At 43.4% G+C, this 17,353-nt stretch overlaps 1 protein-coding gene across 2 annotated transcripts in view; it reads right to left on the bottom strand.

Annotated features, from left to right (window-relative positions):
* Positions 1-17,353, bottom strand: part of USP13 (ubiquitin specific peptidase 13) — a 71,712-nt gene that overhangs the window by 39,317 nt on the left and 15,042 nt on the right. For both annotated transcript variants that reach the window (XM_079977770.1, XM_079977769.1), the window contains exons 3-4: positions 15,854-15,914; positions 874-995 (exon numbers count right to left, since the gene is read on the bottom strand). In XM_079977770.1, the coding sequence (XP_079833896.1) occupies positions 874-995; positions 15,854-15,914 (183 nt within the window). The remainder of the gene's footprint in view (positions 1-873; positions 996-15,853; positions 15,915-17,353) is intronic.

Here is a 17,353-nt window from a genome sequence, read left to right as displayed (position 1 = left end):
TGTCTTCTAAAAGTCTGGTAGTTGTTGTTCTCTTTGACATCTGGTGGGAGGGCATTCCACAGGGCGGGTGCCACTACCGAGAAGGCCCTCTGCCTGGTTCCCTGTAACTTGGCTTCTCGCAGGGAGGGAACCGCCAGAAGGCCCTCGGTGCTGGACCTCAGTGTCCGGGTAGAACGATGGGGGTGGAGACACTCCTTCAGATATACTGGACCGAGGCCATTTAGGGCTTTAAAGGTCAGCACCAACACTTTGAATTGTGCTCGGAAACATACTGGGAGCCAATGTAGGTCTTTCAAGACTGGTGTTATATGGTCTCGGCGGCCGCTCCCAGTCACCAGTCTAGCTGCCGCGTTCTGGATTAGTTGTAGTTTCCGGGTCACCTTCAAAGGTAGCCCCACGTAGAGCACATTGCAGTAGTCCAAGTGGGAGATAACCAGTGTTTGCAACCAAGTACACCAGTAATGATAAGCAATTAGTTTTCATATAGCACTTTAGAATGATCAAACTCCTTCTGTAGTCCTCACAAGAGCCCTGGAAGGCAGGTCAAAGGTATCCCTATATTGCAGAGGAGTGGAGTTAAGACTAAAAGACAACATATTGCCCAAGGCCATCAAGTGAGTTCAAGGCTAAGTCAAGATCTCAAGAAAGGACTCAGCCATGCAATACATACACTCTCGGCCATTGTATTCCACTGTTCTACCAAAATATAAGGATCTGCCTTAAAAACCTACTTAAGCTCAGCGTGGCCTATTCCAGCAGTTCTCCAAGGTCCCACAAATAGGTCTTTCCCAGGCTTGGCACCCATGATCCTTTAAGAGTGAAAACAGATTAAATCAGTTTAAATCCCATTCTTTGTCTGTTACCCACACTTACCAAAGCTGGCAACTCTTCTATGTTGGGTAAAGGAATTTCAAAGTGGTCTGGAAATATGACAAGTTTAGCTTCATCCTCAAATTCATAATCATCGTTGTTTAAATCACCATTGGATTCTAGGTCTGCAAAAGGGAGAGAAAGAGAGAGAAAACTCAGAGCATTAAAATGATAACTGGTAAAGATACTAGACCTACACCAGGCTTTGCTTGAGAAATTCCCAGGCACCTAGTTGCTCAAGTTAACACTTTTAAATCAATTAGCAGGACAACAAAAGTTCAAATGTTAATTCAATAAACTATGTACTCTCAGGCAATATTTTCTCTCTCTCTTTAATTAAGCCTCTTGAGGAAAATTTCAGTTTTTTTAAAATGACAGCTTGTTTATTCAGTACATTCCAACCTTTCTTCCCAGGAGGTCAAGGCTATGTACGTGGTTCTCCACCACCCACACGTACCCAAACTGTGAAATTTTATTTATTCATTTCACGAATATATATGGGGATGTATATCTACAACACTTAATACCAAGGCAGCCTCCTGGCTTGCTGGATGAGAGGACTGGAGTGAGAGAGAAACACCTGGAAGACTTCAGCATATTTTCTGAGCTTATGTTTGTTTCTCCCACCCCTCAGATATGTACTTATGGGAGCCATCGCCCAGAGGGGAAAACCAAGGTTTCATCCATCAGCCAAGCAATCCCTGTTGGCCCTAAACAGTGAAGACTTCTGGTTCCAGTTGTGGGTGGCTGTTTTAATATAGCTGGTGCAATGGTTTGTGAACTGGACATTTTAAACTATTGATTTTTTACTGTATTGTTTATATTGGCTGTTTTCGACTGTACACCTTTAGGGTAGAATTCTTATTCTGACTGTGTACAGCCCCCTGTACACTGATGTAATATATAAACAAATATATAAACAAATGTGTGTATATTTTATATAAACAAATGTTAACAAATAAGCTGGTTACAACAATACAATACAGTGTTACCTCGGGTTACATACACTTCAGGTTACATACGCTTCAGGTTACGCACTCCGCTAACCCAGAAATAGTGCTTCAGGTTAAGAACTTTGCTACAGGATAAGAACAGAAATCAGGCTCCGGCGGCGTGGCAGCAGCAGGAGGCCCCATTAGCTAAAGTGGTGCTTCAGGTTAAGAACAGTCTCAGTTTAAGAACGGACCTCCGGAATGAATTAAGTACTTAACCCGAGGTACCACTGTATCCCTATCTATAAATACTGAGACTGATAAACTACAATACCAAACAAAATTTAGAATCCACAAAAAGGGAAAAAAACATGGCATCACATTGTGAAACATCTTAAGAGCCAGGGATCCCTCCCCTCTTGCCAAGGCCTTACTCACAACATGCAGCACTCAGCCACACCCACACAATCACATCACATCCAGAATCCCTCTTAAATACTACTAATTTCCCTACGGCAAAAGCACAAATCAGACAATACTCACAAGCTCATCCAATGTCACTTTTCCTGCCAATGCACACCAAACACTCCAATATATCTTGTCAATCTCCAGATTGCAGTCATCCATCGCTCCATTCACTCTGCTAATAAATGTGCTGCAAAAACAGTACATTCAGTTTGGGTTTCCCCAATACCAGTTCAATACGAACCACGCAGACGCTCAAGGTCAGTTCTCTCCTTTGCCCACTCTGCCAACCACCCCTTTCCTATACCCCACCCCCCCCGGCTCTCCTACATACAGTGGTACCTCGTGTTACGTACCGTCCCCCTTACGAATGCTGCGGGTTATGTGCTCCGCTAACTCGGAAGTAGATGCTCCTTGTTGCAACCTTTGGCCCGGGATGCAAGTGGAAGTCGCACTCCAGTGGCATGGCAGCAGCGAGAGGCACCATTAGTGAAAGTGCGCCTCTTGTTTCGGGTTACAAAGGGACCTCCGGAACAGATTAAGTATGTAACACGAGGTACCACTGTATAGGCACCTTTGGAAACATCCGTTGCGTGGCAAGGCCCTGAACCCTCTGAGGAGATTTCACCCCTCCCATATCCAAGAATCTCCTGACGAGTCTGCTGATTCTCCAGAGAGGAGGAGCAGTGTTCTGCTTTCTATTTATTCAGCTCCAGCACCACATCAAAGAGTCAGTAAGTCAGACAGTCAGTCAGTGTGTCGGAGAGAGAGAGAGACTGAGTGTTAGAGATCGTGTGTAGAGATAAGGTTGCTGCTAAGAGCAGCTGCAGACACTCAGTGCAGCATTCATTTATGCTTAGACCTATTTAGCTCTGTATATAGTTTTGTATCATAGTTGTAGTTATAGAATAAAAGAAGATATTCTACAGAGCTGCTCTCCGAGTCGTTTATACACTGCTAGACTCTGCTATACTCTGCTGTGCAACGACTGTCTTCCTGTGGAAGTGAATCCACAGCACTTTGACCTGTTCCTGTGCAGAAGGTGGTCTCTGGAAGTGCTACCCAGCTCGCCTAGCCCAGTCGGGGCTGAAGTGGATGAGTCCAGTTGGTGACACTGGCTCAAGGGCGATGCTGACACCCTCCCCCTTAGTTGGAATAAAGACACTTGACTCAAGTATTTTAGGTTAATGGGCTAAAAAAGGCCACAACTTATTGGTTACAGAATGTGAGTGGTATTGGGTTAGGCACTGGAACCAAACAGACTATATCTGACTCCTGACCGCCTACGGGAAGTCTCAGAAGGGTTAACCACCAGTAGGGGGAGTTCTATTGACGCACATCAACTAGGAACTCCCCCCCCTCCGGGCCACCAATACAGCCAGGGGTTGTGCCATGGCTGTACCAGGAATCAGTCTTAGGTTTCTTCCAAGATCACAAAGGCTGCAACAACTCCAACCAGAGTAATAACTTTGACTCTTTCCCAGTTCACACTCATTGATTGAATTTCAATTCAGTGCTTCACCTGAGGCTCACGGTTCACAATATAAAAACCACAAAGTACGTAACACAGTAACAATCAAAAACCAATTTTAAAAACCCACGGCTTAAAAGACCATAGATTGTTTAGTTCACCAACAGCCCATTCCCACACACAGGTGGAAAATCAGAGAGGAAGTCACCACCTCACATGTATAAAAGGATGCTCAATCAGTTATTGGGGAATGAAATTACAGAATCTTCTCCCAATTGCTAAAACTAATCATATTTATTTTAGCCAAAAGGTAATGATAAAACACTATATCTAATAGAAGAAATATCTCCCACAATTCAACACTTACACGCAAAGCAGAAAGTATACACAAGTGTAATGGATACTTTTTTTAAAAAAGTTTTTTTTAATGATTTACTTGGGTTTCAAAAGTACATACATTGTCTCAGTTTTCAGATCATGGAGTCATTTTTATAGATCAGTTATATTTGATGTGAGACTTTAATGTTGTATACAGTATAAGATTGGGGAAGAAGGGTGGGGGGAGAAGGCGGGTATTAAACTTTCAGTCTTTTAGAGAGAGGAGATCTTGAGCTTCAGTTTCTAGACTGAGAGGCACAGCCTGCCTCCTAATCCTAGGTGTTGAGTCAGGCTGTGATTTGGGGCTGTGGGAGAGACAAAAGACAAAGGTCCAGTATACCTGAAGGAGCGTCTCCACCCCCATCGTTCTGCCCGGATGCTGAGGTCCAGCGCCGAGGGCCTTCTGGCGGTTCCCTCATTGCGAGAAGTGAGGCTACAGGGAACCAGACAGAGAGCCTTCTCGGTAGTGGTGCCCGACCTGTGGAACGCCCTTCCAGCAGATGTCAAAGCGATAAACAACTACCTGACATTCAGAAGACATCTTAAGGCAGCCCTGTTCAGGGAAGTTTTTAACGTGTGATTTTACTGTATTTTTTGTTTCTATGGAAGCCGCCCAGAGTGGCTGGGGAGGCCCAGCCAGATGGGCGGGGTATAAATAATAAATTATTATTATTATTATTATTATTATTATTATTATAAAAAATAACGAAATCTGGACTTGCTCAAAGGTACTCTCAGTCGCACTCCTGCCATTGTGAAGAGTGTTTCTGGGGCTAAGCCCTGGTGAGACTAAACAGAAAACAATTCTGCCATGGAGGAAATAATAGTATTATGCTGTGTATTATTGGGGGGGGGGGTTCCTTCACAACGCAAACTGAGTCATCTAGTCTGAACCTCTAATTCACACACAATTCCAAATAAGCTGCCAAAAATTCAGACACCTGAATTACATGCACACCCCTTCCTGGACAATCTCAGATTTAAAGTATGGAATGAGCTGTATGTGGCCAATTTACCCAGAGGAACAAAAAACTTTGAGACTGCAGAACCCTTTTCCTTGCCTTCCAACACATTGTTTTGACCTAAAAGAAGGGAAAGGATGAGCTTGCTCTCTGCACCAAGCTCTTTTCAATCACAATGGCCAATATTTTTATTTCTTCACTTCATTAACTACTGAGGACAATTCATTATTGGCATAACACACCCATTATAAAATGTGGGTCCATTCCAAATGGAAACATGGGAATTTCACCGACTTAAAGTCAGAATACTTTCCAATAACTGGATGTTAATTACTTTGCTGGCAAGAATGACCCCCATCAGGAAGTGAAGCAGAGTTGAAAGGTTCTATTATTTCAGTCAACTAACTAATCCCTTGAATTACCCAGCAATTATGGGAAATTAGGATCTTGGTCTTCAAGTCTCAAGCAGCATTTCAGTTATTTTATAAATGCTACAGCGTTGTCCCTTCTGACAATTTATGAGCCAAAAAGTCCAATGGAAACAAGTGCTGTATATAGAACTCCTGGGTTCAAGTATTTCTTCAATGCAAGCAACTATTTCCTGGACCGGATGAGTCTGAGCAATGAGCTTAATGATCTCTTTCTCACAGGGTTCTTTTAGAAGGCAACATGAAACTTCTACAATATAGTTTAATCGTGCTAAAGGTGCTAGGGAAATAAGACGTTCATTGAGGAAAAGCTGTATCAAGTTTCAGGAAGCAGGCCACGTATTTGGAATTGACAAAAGTGCTTTTAAAATTCTACAATATTTCAGTACTAGAAAAATTCCTGGTGCCCAGCCACGCAGGTGACTAGTAATCTGAAACCTATATTTTAGTATTGGTAGGACAGATCGTGAAGCTGAGGCTCCAATACTTTGGCCACCTCATGAGAAGAGAAGACTCCCTGGAAAAGACCCTGATGTTGGGAAAGATGGAGGGCACAAGGAGAAGGGGACAACAGAGAACGAGATGGTTGGATAGTGTTCTCGAAGCTACCAGCATGAGTTTGACCAAACTGCGGGAGGCAGTGGAAGACAGAAGTGCCTGGTGTACTCTGGTCCATGGGGTCACAAAGAGTCAGACACGACTAAACGACTAAACAACAACAACAACAACCCAACACCACCATGCTCGCTCCTGCAAACAAGGATGCTGGTAATTCAAAAACGCCCTAGCCAGAACCTGATCTCCAAGATATTTCCCAAACTGTGTAATGAGGAAAAAGACACTCTGCACATTCAGCATGAATGTTATGATGGGCCTCTTTGATTTTCATATATTTTGCAAGATATCCGATATTTGTACTGAGGATGATACATGGGTCCCTTTTACACATCAGAGATGGCTGCGTGATCCATCTCTTTTTCCTTTAGTATAAGGTAGAGCTTCCCCTTCATGGATCACTGCCTTGCCGTGGCGAAGGGGCTTGAAGAACTCAGAGAAGCTATGAACTATGCCGAGCAGGGCACCCAAGATGAACAGGTCATAGTGGAGAGTTTTGACCAAACGTGATCCACCTGGAGGAGGAACCGGCAAGCCACTCCAGTATCCCTGCCAAGAAAACTCCATGGACAAAGACAACAGGCATATAAAAGTTATGACGCTGGAAGATGAGCCCCTCAGGTCGGAAGGCGTCCAACATGCTACTGGGGAAGAGCGGAGGGCAAGTACAAGTAGATCCAGAGCTGATGAAGCGGCTGGGCCAAAGCCGAAAGGACGCTCAGTTGCGGATATGCCTGGAAGCGAAAGGAAAGTCCAATGCTGTAAAGAAAAATATTGCATAGGAACCTGGAATGTAAGAACCATGAACATGGGTAAGTTGGAGGTGGTCAAAAATGAGATGGCAAGAATAAATATTGACATCCTGGGCATCAGTGAACTAAAATGGACGGGAATGGGTGAATTCAGTTCGGATGACCATCATATCTGCTTCTTGGGAGAAGGGCAATGACAGGCCTAGACAGCATCTTGAGAAGTAGAGACATCACCTTGCCAACAAAGGTCCGCATAGTTAAAGCTATGGTTTTCCCAGTAGTGATGTATGGAAGTGAGAGCTGGACCATAAAGAAGGCTGATCGCCGAAGAATTGATGCTTTTGAATTATGGTGCTGGAGGAGACTTTTGAGAGTCCCATGGACTGCAAGAAGATCAAACCTCTCCATTCTGAAGGAAATCAGCCCTGGAAGGACAGATTGTGAAGCTGAGGCTCCAGTACTTTGGCCACCTCATGAGAAGAGAAGACTCCCTGGAGAAGACCCTGATGTTGGGAAAGATGGAGGGCACAAGGAGAAGGGGGCGACAGAGGACGAGATGGTTGGATAGTGTTTTCGAGGTTACCAGCATGAGTCTGACCAAGCTGCGGGGGGCAGTGGAGGACAGGAATGCCTGGCGTGCTCTGGTCCATGGGGTCACGAAGAGTCGGACACGACTAAACGACTAAACAACAACAACAACAAAAGAGCTTCTCAAGGCAACCTTTTAGCACAGAGGTGTGGAACCTTCTTCAGCCTGAGGGCCACATTTCCTGCTAGGCAATCTGCTGAGGGCCACATGCCAGTGGTGGGTAGAGTCAGAGGTGGGTGGAGCAACAAATGTAAACATGACCTTTGTACAGTAGGCTAGTTTTGAAGGACTTGCAGAGAGTCCAAGGGCCAGACAGTGCGGCCACATTTGAGAGTCATGGCCTGAGATTTCCTGCCCCTGTTTCTGCACCTAAAGTGTGAAAATCAGGTACTCAAGTTTTCCTTGCTCAAGTACAGTGGTACCTCGGGTTACATACGCTTCAGGTTACATACGCTTCAGGTTACACACTCCGCTAACCCAGAAATAGTACCTCGGGTTAAGAACTTTGCTTCAGGATGAAAACAGAAATCATGCTCCAGTGGTGCAGCGGCAGCAGGAGGCCCCATTAGCTAAAGTGGTGCTTCAGGTTAAGAACAGTTTCAGGGTAAGAACGGACCTCCGGAACGAATTAAGTACTTAACCCGAGGTACCACTGTAAGGGCAGAATATAATTAACCTTAATCTAATTAATGTTTACAGGATTCTGGTATCTGGAAATTCTCTGCTGAGCCCTGCAATATTTTCTAGTTTATGAAGGGATAGATAGATAGAAGAGACCTGAAATAAATCTAAGTTCACCATCCCTTAAAATGTGTGTGGAGTTGGTAGAGCATGAGATTCTTAATCTCAAGGTCGTGGGTTCGAGCCCCATGTTGGGCAAAAGATTCCTGCATTGCAAGATGTTGGACTAGATGACCCACATGGTCTCTTCCAACTCTACAATTCTATGAAATGGGTATCTTTCTTTCAAAATGCTGGAACAGAAAACTGAACAATTCTCTGGATGTTGCTGTCCTTCTATGACACAGAAGCCATCTTGATAAAGAACTCTCTTCCAAAACTGATGAGCGCTTCAAGGTGTTTGGGTAGCACTGAGAGGGTCTCCGTTATTCCCCTTCAGCGAAGACTCCAGCTGCAGCCAGATAAACTTATTAAAATGTTTGAAAAAGCTAATGCAGAGAGTACGTTGCAATTCCCTTCTACGGGGCTGGAAGCTCAGTGAATCAGAACCACAGTTTTAAAGCAGTGCTGTCATCAGAAGAGTCAAACCAAAGGTCACCAAAACCGCACTTTAAAAAGAATAGGCGAAAGCAGGCAAAGCAAAATAAGCGATGGTGTAAGCCTGCGGGGAAGGCGGGTGAGCACAGAGGGAGAGAAGACAGGCCCAGAAGCTGTTATTTTTGGGCAAGCAGTCAGTAGGGTGAATTTCCTTCAGATGCCATCTGGCCAAGTTCAACGAGCACGTCACTCTAGTGACGGACGATGACAAACACTTGGCCACCAGCTGATTGAAAGCAGCAGCTGAAGCCCAGCTGTAGGCAGACAAGGGAGCCGTAAGCTAACACGCTGGAAGGGGAAAGAAAATGGGGGCTGCTTGACTAGACATGCCCAGATCAGATTTAGATGTTACCAACTGAATGTGCTATTAATAGCAGTATAAATCGGATCCCGAGCTGGGCTCCCAAAGAGGATGCCCACTGCACTCAAGGAAGGGAGGTAAGAAGAGGATCACGCACAAGTGCAGACTTCCCTTTTACCCCTGTATTTCATCCCATCCCAGAGAGTATGAGCTGCTGCAGCCTTGACTGAATGAGAAAGCTGGGAGGTGGGGAGAACCCCATTCCATGTTCATTTACTCATTATTACATATACCATATTTACACAAATCTAATGCGCCATCAACGCAGTGGGAACGCGGGTGGCACTGTGGGTTAAACCACAGAGCCTAGGGCTTGCCGATCGGAAGGTCAGTGGTTCAAATCCCCGCGATGGGGTGAGCTCCCGTTGCTCGGTCTCTGCTCCTGCCAACCTAGCAGTTCGAAAGCACGAAGTGCAAGTAGATAAATAGGTACCGCTCCAGCGGAAAGGTAAACTGCGTTTCCGTGCACTGTTCTGGTTCGCCAGAAGCAGCTTAGTCATGCTGGCCACATGACCCAGAAGCTGTACGCCGGCTCCCTCGGCCAATAAAGCAAGATGAGCGCTGCAACCCCAGAGTCGGCCATGACTGGACCTAATGGTCAGGGGTCCCTTTACCTTTTGCATATACCATATTTACACGAATCTAATGCGCCATTGAACCTAATGCGCACCTCCATTTTCAAAACCTTGAAACCCAAAAAGTATTTACTGGTGCCATCCAATCTAATGCCTATACTAGAGTTCGCGACGGAATTTGGCCAAGTAAGGTGCGCATTAAAGGTAAAGGGACCCCTGACCATTAGGTCCAATCGAACCGACTCTGGGGTTGCGGCGCTCACATTCGAGTAAATATGGTATGTCTTGCTTCTCCTTCAATGACCTCAACGGTTCTCTTCCCGCCCAACATTCATGTCCCCATAATGACGCTGTGAAGTAGGTTAGCCCCCAGAGAGAGTCACTGGCCCACTGCCACATGCTGAGCCTTGGGACTCAATGGGGATTTGAACCCAGACCTTCCCAGTCCAACACTCTGACCACTACATCTGATTGCCTCTCAAAAGTTCAACCTAAATATCCACAATTTAACTAAAAGTAGCAGCAACAAATAGTCCAGTTAGAAACATACAAACATCCAACAGCCTTGGTATACCAACTGTATGCCTCTATATACCAACATGTGGGAAGGGTCATTTGATAAAGGAGGGTCTTCATCTGCCAGAGAAAACTGATAAGAGACCACCATGAAGGTGGATGCCAAATCAAAGACAATTCTGGTCTGCCATACAGGATTATTGAAAGAATTATTATTGGGTAGCCAACATGGTGTCATCCAGATGTTCTTGGATTTTTTTCTTAATTTAGCAAAATTCATATACCACTTAATTCACAAAAGCCTCAAGTGGTTTACACAAAGCAACGTCTTGATTTATTTTATTTAACAAAACCTATATACAGTACTGCTTGATTGTAGTAGAACCTCTAAGCAGTTTACAAGGAAAATGCAACATTCATTAAAGGATACTGATAAAACTAAACGCTAAATATACGTCAAACTCACATTGCCCCAATCACTGGACATACCAACTGGGGCTGGTGGAAGTTCAATAGCATAGGGGTGGGGGGAGGCATCACGATGGGTACCACTGTAAATTATTGTTAACACCACTGCTAATCAGCAAAATCAGCAAAATCGGGTGTTTGAGAAAATGGAATCTGCCTGCTTGGTCAGAATTCAGGGGAAGAAAGTTCTATTTGCAGCAAATCAAGCTTATAAAAACTGACCATGAATAATATATGCACTCTGGGAACCATTATCTGCCTGCTTGGAAAAACAAGCTTGCAGGGCAATTTAGGGTTTATGATGCATCTTACCAGAATCTGCTATGCTGTTAACTTTGGAATGGGTCACTTTAGCCAGGGCCCTGAAGCCTAATTTTATGGCAAGACACTCACGGCATTGTGGCATGCATGCAAAAGCATGCACCTTTAAAGACTTGAAATGAAATAGAAACAGGGAGGAGGGAGGCGGGTATCCCAAGCCAAATAATGTGTCCCAACCAACAACTGACTATTGCATCTTTCCAACAGCGCAGCAATTCAGATAGGTTTTACTTCATTCACGCTGAAAGCAACCCTATAAGTGAGACACGGCGTCACTCTTTCCATTTCACAGATGGGGGGGGGAATGAGGCTTTGCAGTGAATCTATGGCCAAGTTAAGGCTTGGCTGAGATTAACTGACACTACAATGTCAGCCATAGGAAATGCCTGCACATATTAGCTCCCAGCCCCTGGATAGACAGCTAGGATCACGCACCATGATGCAGAGGTTTCAATTTTTAGACCAGCACTGCAAATGCCTGAGAAACACCATATGTACCATGACTGAAGCCCTCTCCACAAACACAGGCATTAGGCAAGAAATAGGAGCCACTGCATATGGAATATTTGACAAAGAAACCTCACCTTCTTTTCCGCTCTGTCTTTGCGATTGCTTCCTTGCAAATTTGCATAAGGCGATCAATTAAGGATGCTTCTAATATAGAAGGGATTGGAGGGAATTTAATGTCCTTAATAGGTTTCTACCTCAAAGAGCATTACAAGCAAGAATGCAACAAATGTTCAAACTGGATTGGCAGGCTGCATTTGCGGGAACCTTTTGATGCGGGATTAAGTAAGGCTGAATCTAATCGCATAGTGCTTTCTGTGCTAGTCAATTCATTTCTGTTTTACTCACACATTGTGATTAGTTTTATTTTCTCTTCCTCATCGCTATTTTTGCAGTGAACGTTGGGAACTTTTCCAAGCCTGCAAAACAGTCATAAGCAATGCTTTTTTTCTGGGGGGATGCAGGGGTATGCATACCCCTAAACATTTTTTTAGGGAAAAAAGCACTGGTCATAAGTATCTATCCCAGCTAAGTGAAATAACTAGTCCCCAACTGTCTTATTTGTTCATGTTGGAAATGGTTCAGGCAAATTGAAGATGCACATATAGAAGGCAACACTTTTTCAATTCCAGGTTAAACTCACATTTGAAAAAGGGATAGAAAGTGTTGCCGCTTGTGCACGTGAGCAAACCATCAACCAGTTGTAGGAAAAATCTTCAAGATAATGATACAGCTCACTAGGTGGGGATTCAGAAGTTCAAAATTGCTACTGCCTCTCTGCCACAGCTCCCCCATTTAATAAAAAGCAGGTCACTTAAACCGTTACATATTTTTATTCAATCAAATCTTATTACACAGCCCCTGTCTGACTGGATAACTCAATTACTCATCAGTACCTTCAACATTAGTGATGTATGGAAGTGAGAGCTGGACCATAAAGAAGGCTGATCGCCGAAGAATTGATGCTTTTGAATTATGGTGCTGGAGGAGACTCCTGAGAGTCCCATGGACTGCAAGAAGATCAAACCTATCCATTCTGAAGGAAACCAGCCCTGAGTGCTCACTGGAAGGACAGATCCTGAAGATGAGTCTCCAATACTTTGGCCACCTCATGAGAAGAGAAGACTCCCTGGAAAAGACCCTGATGTTGGGAAAGATGGAGGGCACAAGGAGAAGGGGACGAGAGAGGACGAGATGCTTGGACAGTGTTCTCGAAGCTACCAACATGAGTTTGACCAAACTGCGGGAGGCAGTGGAAGACAGGAGTGCCTGGCGCGCTCTGGTCCATGGGGTCATGAAGAGTCGGACACGACTAAACGACAACAACCTTCAACATGTTATCCATTCACTTAACCAGAAACTTCCTTGCAATAACCTGCAGTCAACCTGCGGCTCTGTTCACACATCATTTTGATACGTCATCAGGGATACATAAAATGATAAACAAGGCAAGACCACTTTCCTAGGTGTCATCTTTACCAACTGCAATGGTAGACTACCAGTCTGCCTGCCCTTCTTAGATTAATCTACAGCTTTTTCCAAGTTGGGGGGGATTTCAAGCACCCCTAAAAACCACTGCATTTTTGACAGAAGTAAAGCATCCTCTCCCCCCCCCACCCCATGCTATGCTACTTATTCAGGGGTACTTTAAATCACCAATATTCAGCACTCTTCCCTGTTTCAGAGAGTAGCATCTCTATTTACGGGCTTAAGCGCTAAATGAGTTGGGTAGTAGGTTGAATGTTCACACACCCCACAAAAAACCCACCCTATATAACAGAGGCTATCCCATTTCTGTCAATTAGACATCATTTAGATGTCACTCTGTGGCAGGAGAAAAACACAGGTAGACACAAACGTTTCTCTAAGCTAAAAATGTGGGTTGCAGAATTGTGATGCTCCTGTCGGTGCAGCGGGAATCTCATCTGTACTCACAACTGGGCTAGTTGATGAACTGGAAAAGAATAGATTTTCCCAATAATAAATTGTGGTGGTGTGGGAGGAGAGAGATCGTTTTATAAAGTTTCAGTTGCATTAATTTGGCTCGCAGGGTTTCTTTTCCCTGATCCTCAATCCTGATTTTTTTTTAATAATAAAAAAAAAACTATTCTGAATGTTGGGGAAAAAATATGAAAGGAGGTGGTATCAAAAAGGTAGGACAGAGGATTTAGGCTACTGTGCAGTTTTGATAAGAGTCACATTCCACATATCTAAGTTTCTCAGATGAGGTACTAAGCTATTGTTCAGATCAAGCCAGGGGAAAAGGGTTTTTTTGGGTGGGGGGTTAACCCCTCCAATACGGACAACACAGAAATCCGAACAGCTACTTGTGCCTCTGTTATTTTTCTCTGTGGAACTTGTACCCACACAAAAAAACTGGAAAACAGAAGACGTCCAACTGGTCAGAAACAATAAAGCAGAGCCAGTAGTACATTGTAATCCTACTCTACACTACATGATCCTTCTCTACACTAAAACAGAGTCGCCATCATCAACAACAACAAAAGAAGTCAAGCCTTTTGGAACCATCTATTTAAAGAAAATGTGAATAAGAGAATGAGGAGAGAGCTTCATGAACAACAGTTGGGAGAAGGACAAATTTGTTGAGTTGAAGCCAGTTTACCCATAGGACTAATAAGGAATTTGTCCCTAATGGTAACCCTAAAGGCTGTGCCAAACTGACAGCTTGCCAGGCATTCCCAGAAGCTGCTAGCCTGTCCTTGACCATGCCGCTGACCGCCAGGCCGCATTCAGCCTCAGTCAGCCATTTTGACAGCTCTAGGGAAGCAGTAAGCTGAGCTGCAGTTGCTAGGCAACCACAGGCCCCCTTCTCAACCAAAACCTGAATCCTAATAACAGGGGAGGCTTCATTCTGGGATCAATGGGCATTGGAAGGGGGAGGGGGCTTATTTGAACCCAGTTATATTTATTCATTACATTCGTTTTTGTAAATCATGATTAAATAAAATGAAATCTGGCTGTTTCGTTCTAGTTCATTTGAAAGCCGCCTTGATACTTTTTCTTGTAAGACCGAAAAGGCAGTAAATAAATGAAAACACAGAGCAAGGTCTTATTCAAAATGCACACAAACAAACAAAAAGGTATCGCTGAGCTCCCTCTAATATTTATCACAATACACATCACAGAGCTAGTTTTGAATCAACCGCTGGGGATCAGTTTCACAACACCAAAATATGACTTACTGGTTCAGGAAAGGGGATAGCATTGGCCACATAGAAGCAGCAAAACCTTGAACACTGAACTATTTGATTTTTGTAACCCATGCTTAAAACTACTTAGCTGGTGCCACCTTTCCCTGAATCACTGCTAGGTTTTACAAACCTATGTGCCTGGAAGAGAGACAATTTGGCTAAAATTGAGGTGGAGTCAAAGGATAGGGCTTGTCTTTTTCATTAACAGACCCCCTACCTTCCTCCCTGCACTATGTGTGTTTACTGAACCGGTCGAGTTGTATTTTAAAGCACCTAAGACCTGTAAAACCAAACAAAAATGACTCAATTTCAAATTAAAGTCTACAGCTGGCTCCCAGTCTTTTGGCTTCTAAAGTACCTTTGCCTAAACACAGTCTCAAGGTGAGAGGGGCCCCCAACTAACTTGTTTCCTCGCGGGTCCCCCTCATCTCTTCAGATCTGTACTTAAAAGGCTGAGGAACTCATACAGAAAAAAAAAAAAAGCAAGTCTCACATATATATCACCTGAACTGATATGTGAACAGATTCACATATATACAAATGTGCACACTTACATGTGCGCAAGTCCCATTGATTTTAGCCAGACGAATGCACACACAAATCAGATTCAGACTTCCACCCCAAGCAAGCGGCAATAGATTTCTAACCAAAAAAAAAGCAAGCCTTTTTACTGGAAACCAGTTGAACTCGCTAACTTGGTCCGTCTTATGAGAGAACAAAAGCCTTGTGGCCAAACAAGCAAGGGCAACTCTGGAGTCAGGAATTCAATTTCAAACTTCTTCCCTAACCTTGGGGCCTAACACTGTCTCCACCGTTCAATTTCTTTTCAAGGTTTAATTTATTAACACATGCAAAGGGTTATTAGCACACAGATGGGTGCAGAAAGAAAGCTGGAGAAACAGCATTGAAAATATATTTTTTTTCCAAAGCAGCCTCCATGGGTCACAAGCTTACAACGAGAACTTTTTTTTTAAAGTGATTTTAAAAATTGCCCCCCTTATCATCAGAATAATGTATGTTTGATCTGTGAAAAAGAAACTTCAATACACAAAAACCACTGGAACTCAAAACAACAACAAAAAAAAAACCCACCTCAAACATGCACCTGTGTTAGTTAGTCAGAACAAGGTTTGAAAACGGCTCTTTACAATACCTAAAAATAGCTTGGTGTTTCTCCTTTTTGGTAAAGCTCCACCAGATGCCCCTGTTACTTTCTGGAAAGAAAGAGAGAGAGAAAAAGGAGATGGAGAGAAAAAGAAGAAGAAAGGTTAAAAGTCTAACTCATGTCACTACAAGAAAAATAAAATACTCAGAAAAATAAAATAGGAAACTGGAATCAAATCAGTCTAGTGCAAAATCTGCATGGCAGTGAATCCTTTCCCACTTTGCAATGTTGTTGTAAAGGCAAATGTAAAGTGTTAATCATCATCAATCATAGCTGACAGTGCAGCCAAGGGTATTTATTTTCTATCAGGCTTTAACAGATAGTTAAGAAGAGGGGATTTCGGCAGCTGCAATTCCTCTTATCCTTGCCTGTCAAGCAACACCTGCTAACACTCTTTCTCCTATGCACCTGCTTAAAGGGTACCTGAGCTCTTTTCTCATTTGCCTTCAAGTATCCTAGTCGACAATTAGCACCTTGAGTTGTTGATCAAAGCTCTGCCTCCAAGATTCATTCTGACGAAGCCACACAGCACATTAACCTGGGTTAACAGCAATTCCCTTTCACCATGAAATCATGGTAATTGTACTTCTAGGGCAACCTTTCTCAACCTGTGGGTCCCCAGATGTTGTTGAACTACAACTCCCATCACCCCTAGCTGGCAAGGCCAGAGCTCAGGGCTGATGGGAGTTGTAGTCCAACAACATCTGGGGACCCACAGGTTGAAAACCGCTGTTCTAGGGGAACTAAGGGTCTGCATGCCATACAATAGGCACATCCTATTCAATAAATAATAATAATAATAATAATAATAATAATAATAATAATAATAATACCCTGCCCACCGGACTGAGTTGCCCCAGCCACTCTGAGCAGCTTCCAACATATATAAAAATACAATGAAACATTAAACATTAAGAAACCTCCCTATACAAGGCTGTCTTCAAATGTCTTCTAAAAAGGTTGCAGTTACTTATCTCATTGACATGGAGGTCACATAATGAGGCATCTAATCATAAGCCTGCATTTTTATCAAAGCTTATATGTTTAATCAGGGCTTGTATTTTAAAAATGAGCTTAAAGATCTTCAAATGTTTCATGCCAGGCAGAAGACCAGCTGCCTAAGAACCTTGGCAATGTTTTACTCCTAGACAAGGGGGCCCCCTGATTTATAGCAGAAAACAATTCTCAAAGTCGTAAAAAGGGAATTACAGGCTGACAGCCAAGGTTACACTGACCCTACAAATTAAGGGTTGATAAATAGTAAAATGAGCCATATCTTCTTCCTAAGGTTAAAAAGGTCAAGAGCAGTGAAAAAGCATCTAGCTGGCAGAAAGAGAACATTTTTGGGAAGTCTTTTCTAAAGCTGTTTCTTTCTTAAACTAAGATCCTTTTAAGATTTCTTTTCCTTTTAAAAGGTTATTTATGTATTAAATATATTAGTTTAAATATAATTATGCAAAGGATTTAAGAAATGCTAGATTCTTATTT

Source organism: Podarcis cretensis (genome assembly GCF_951804945.1).
Source record: "Podarcis cretensis genome assembly, chromosome: 5".
In the NCBI taxonomy this organism is placed as follows: domain Eukaryota; kingdom Metazoa; phylum Chordata; class Lepidosauria; order Squamata; family Lacertidae; genus Podarcis; species Podarcis cretensis.
This window is presented reverse-complemented; position numbering and strand designations above follow the sequence as displayed.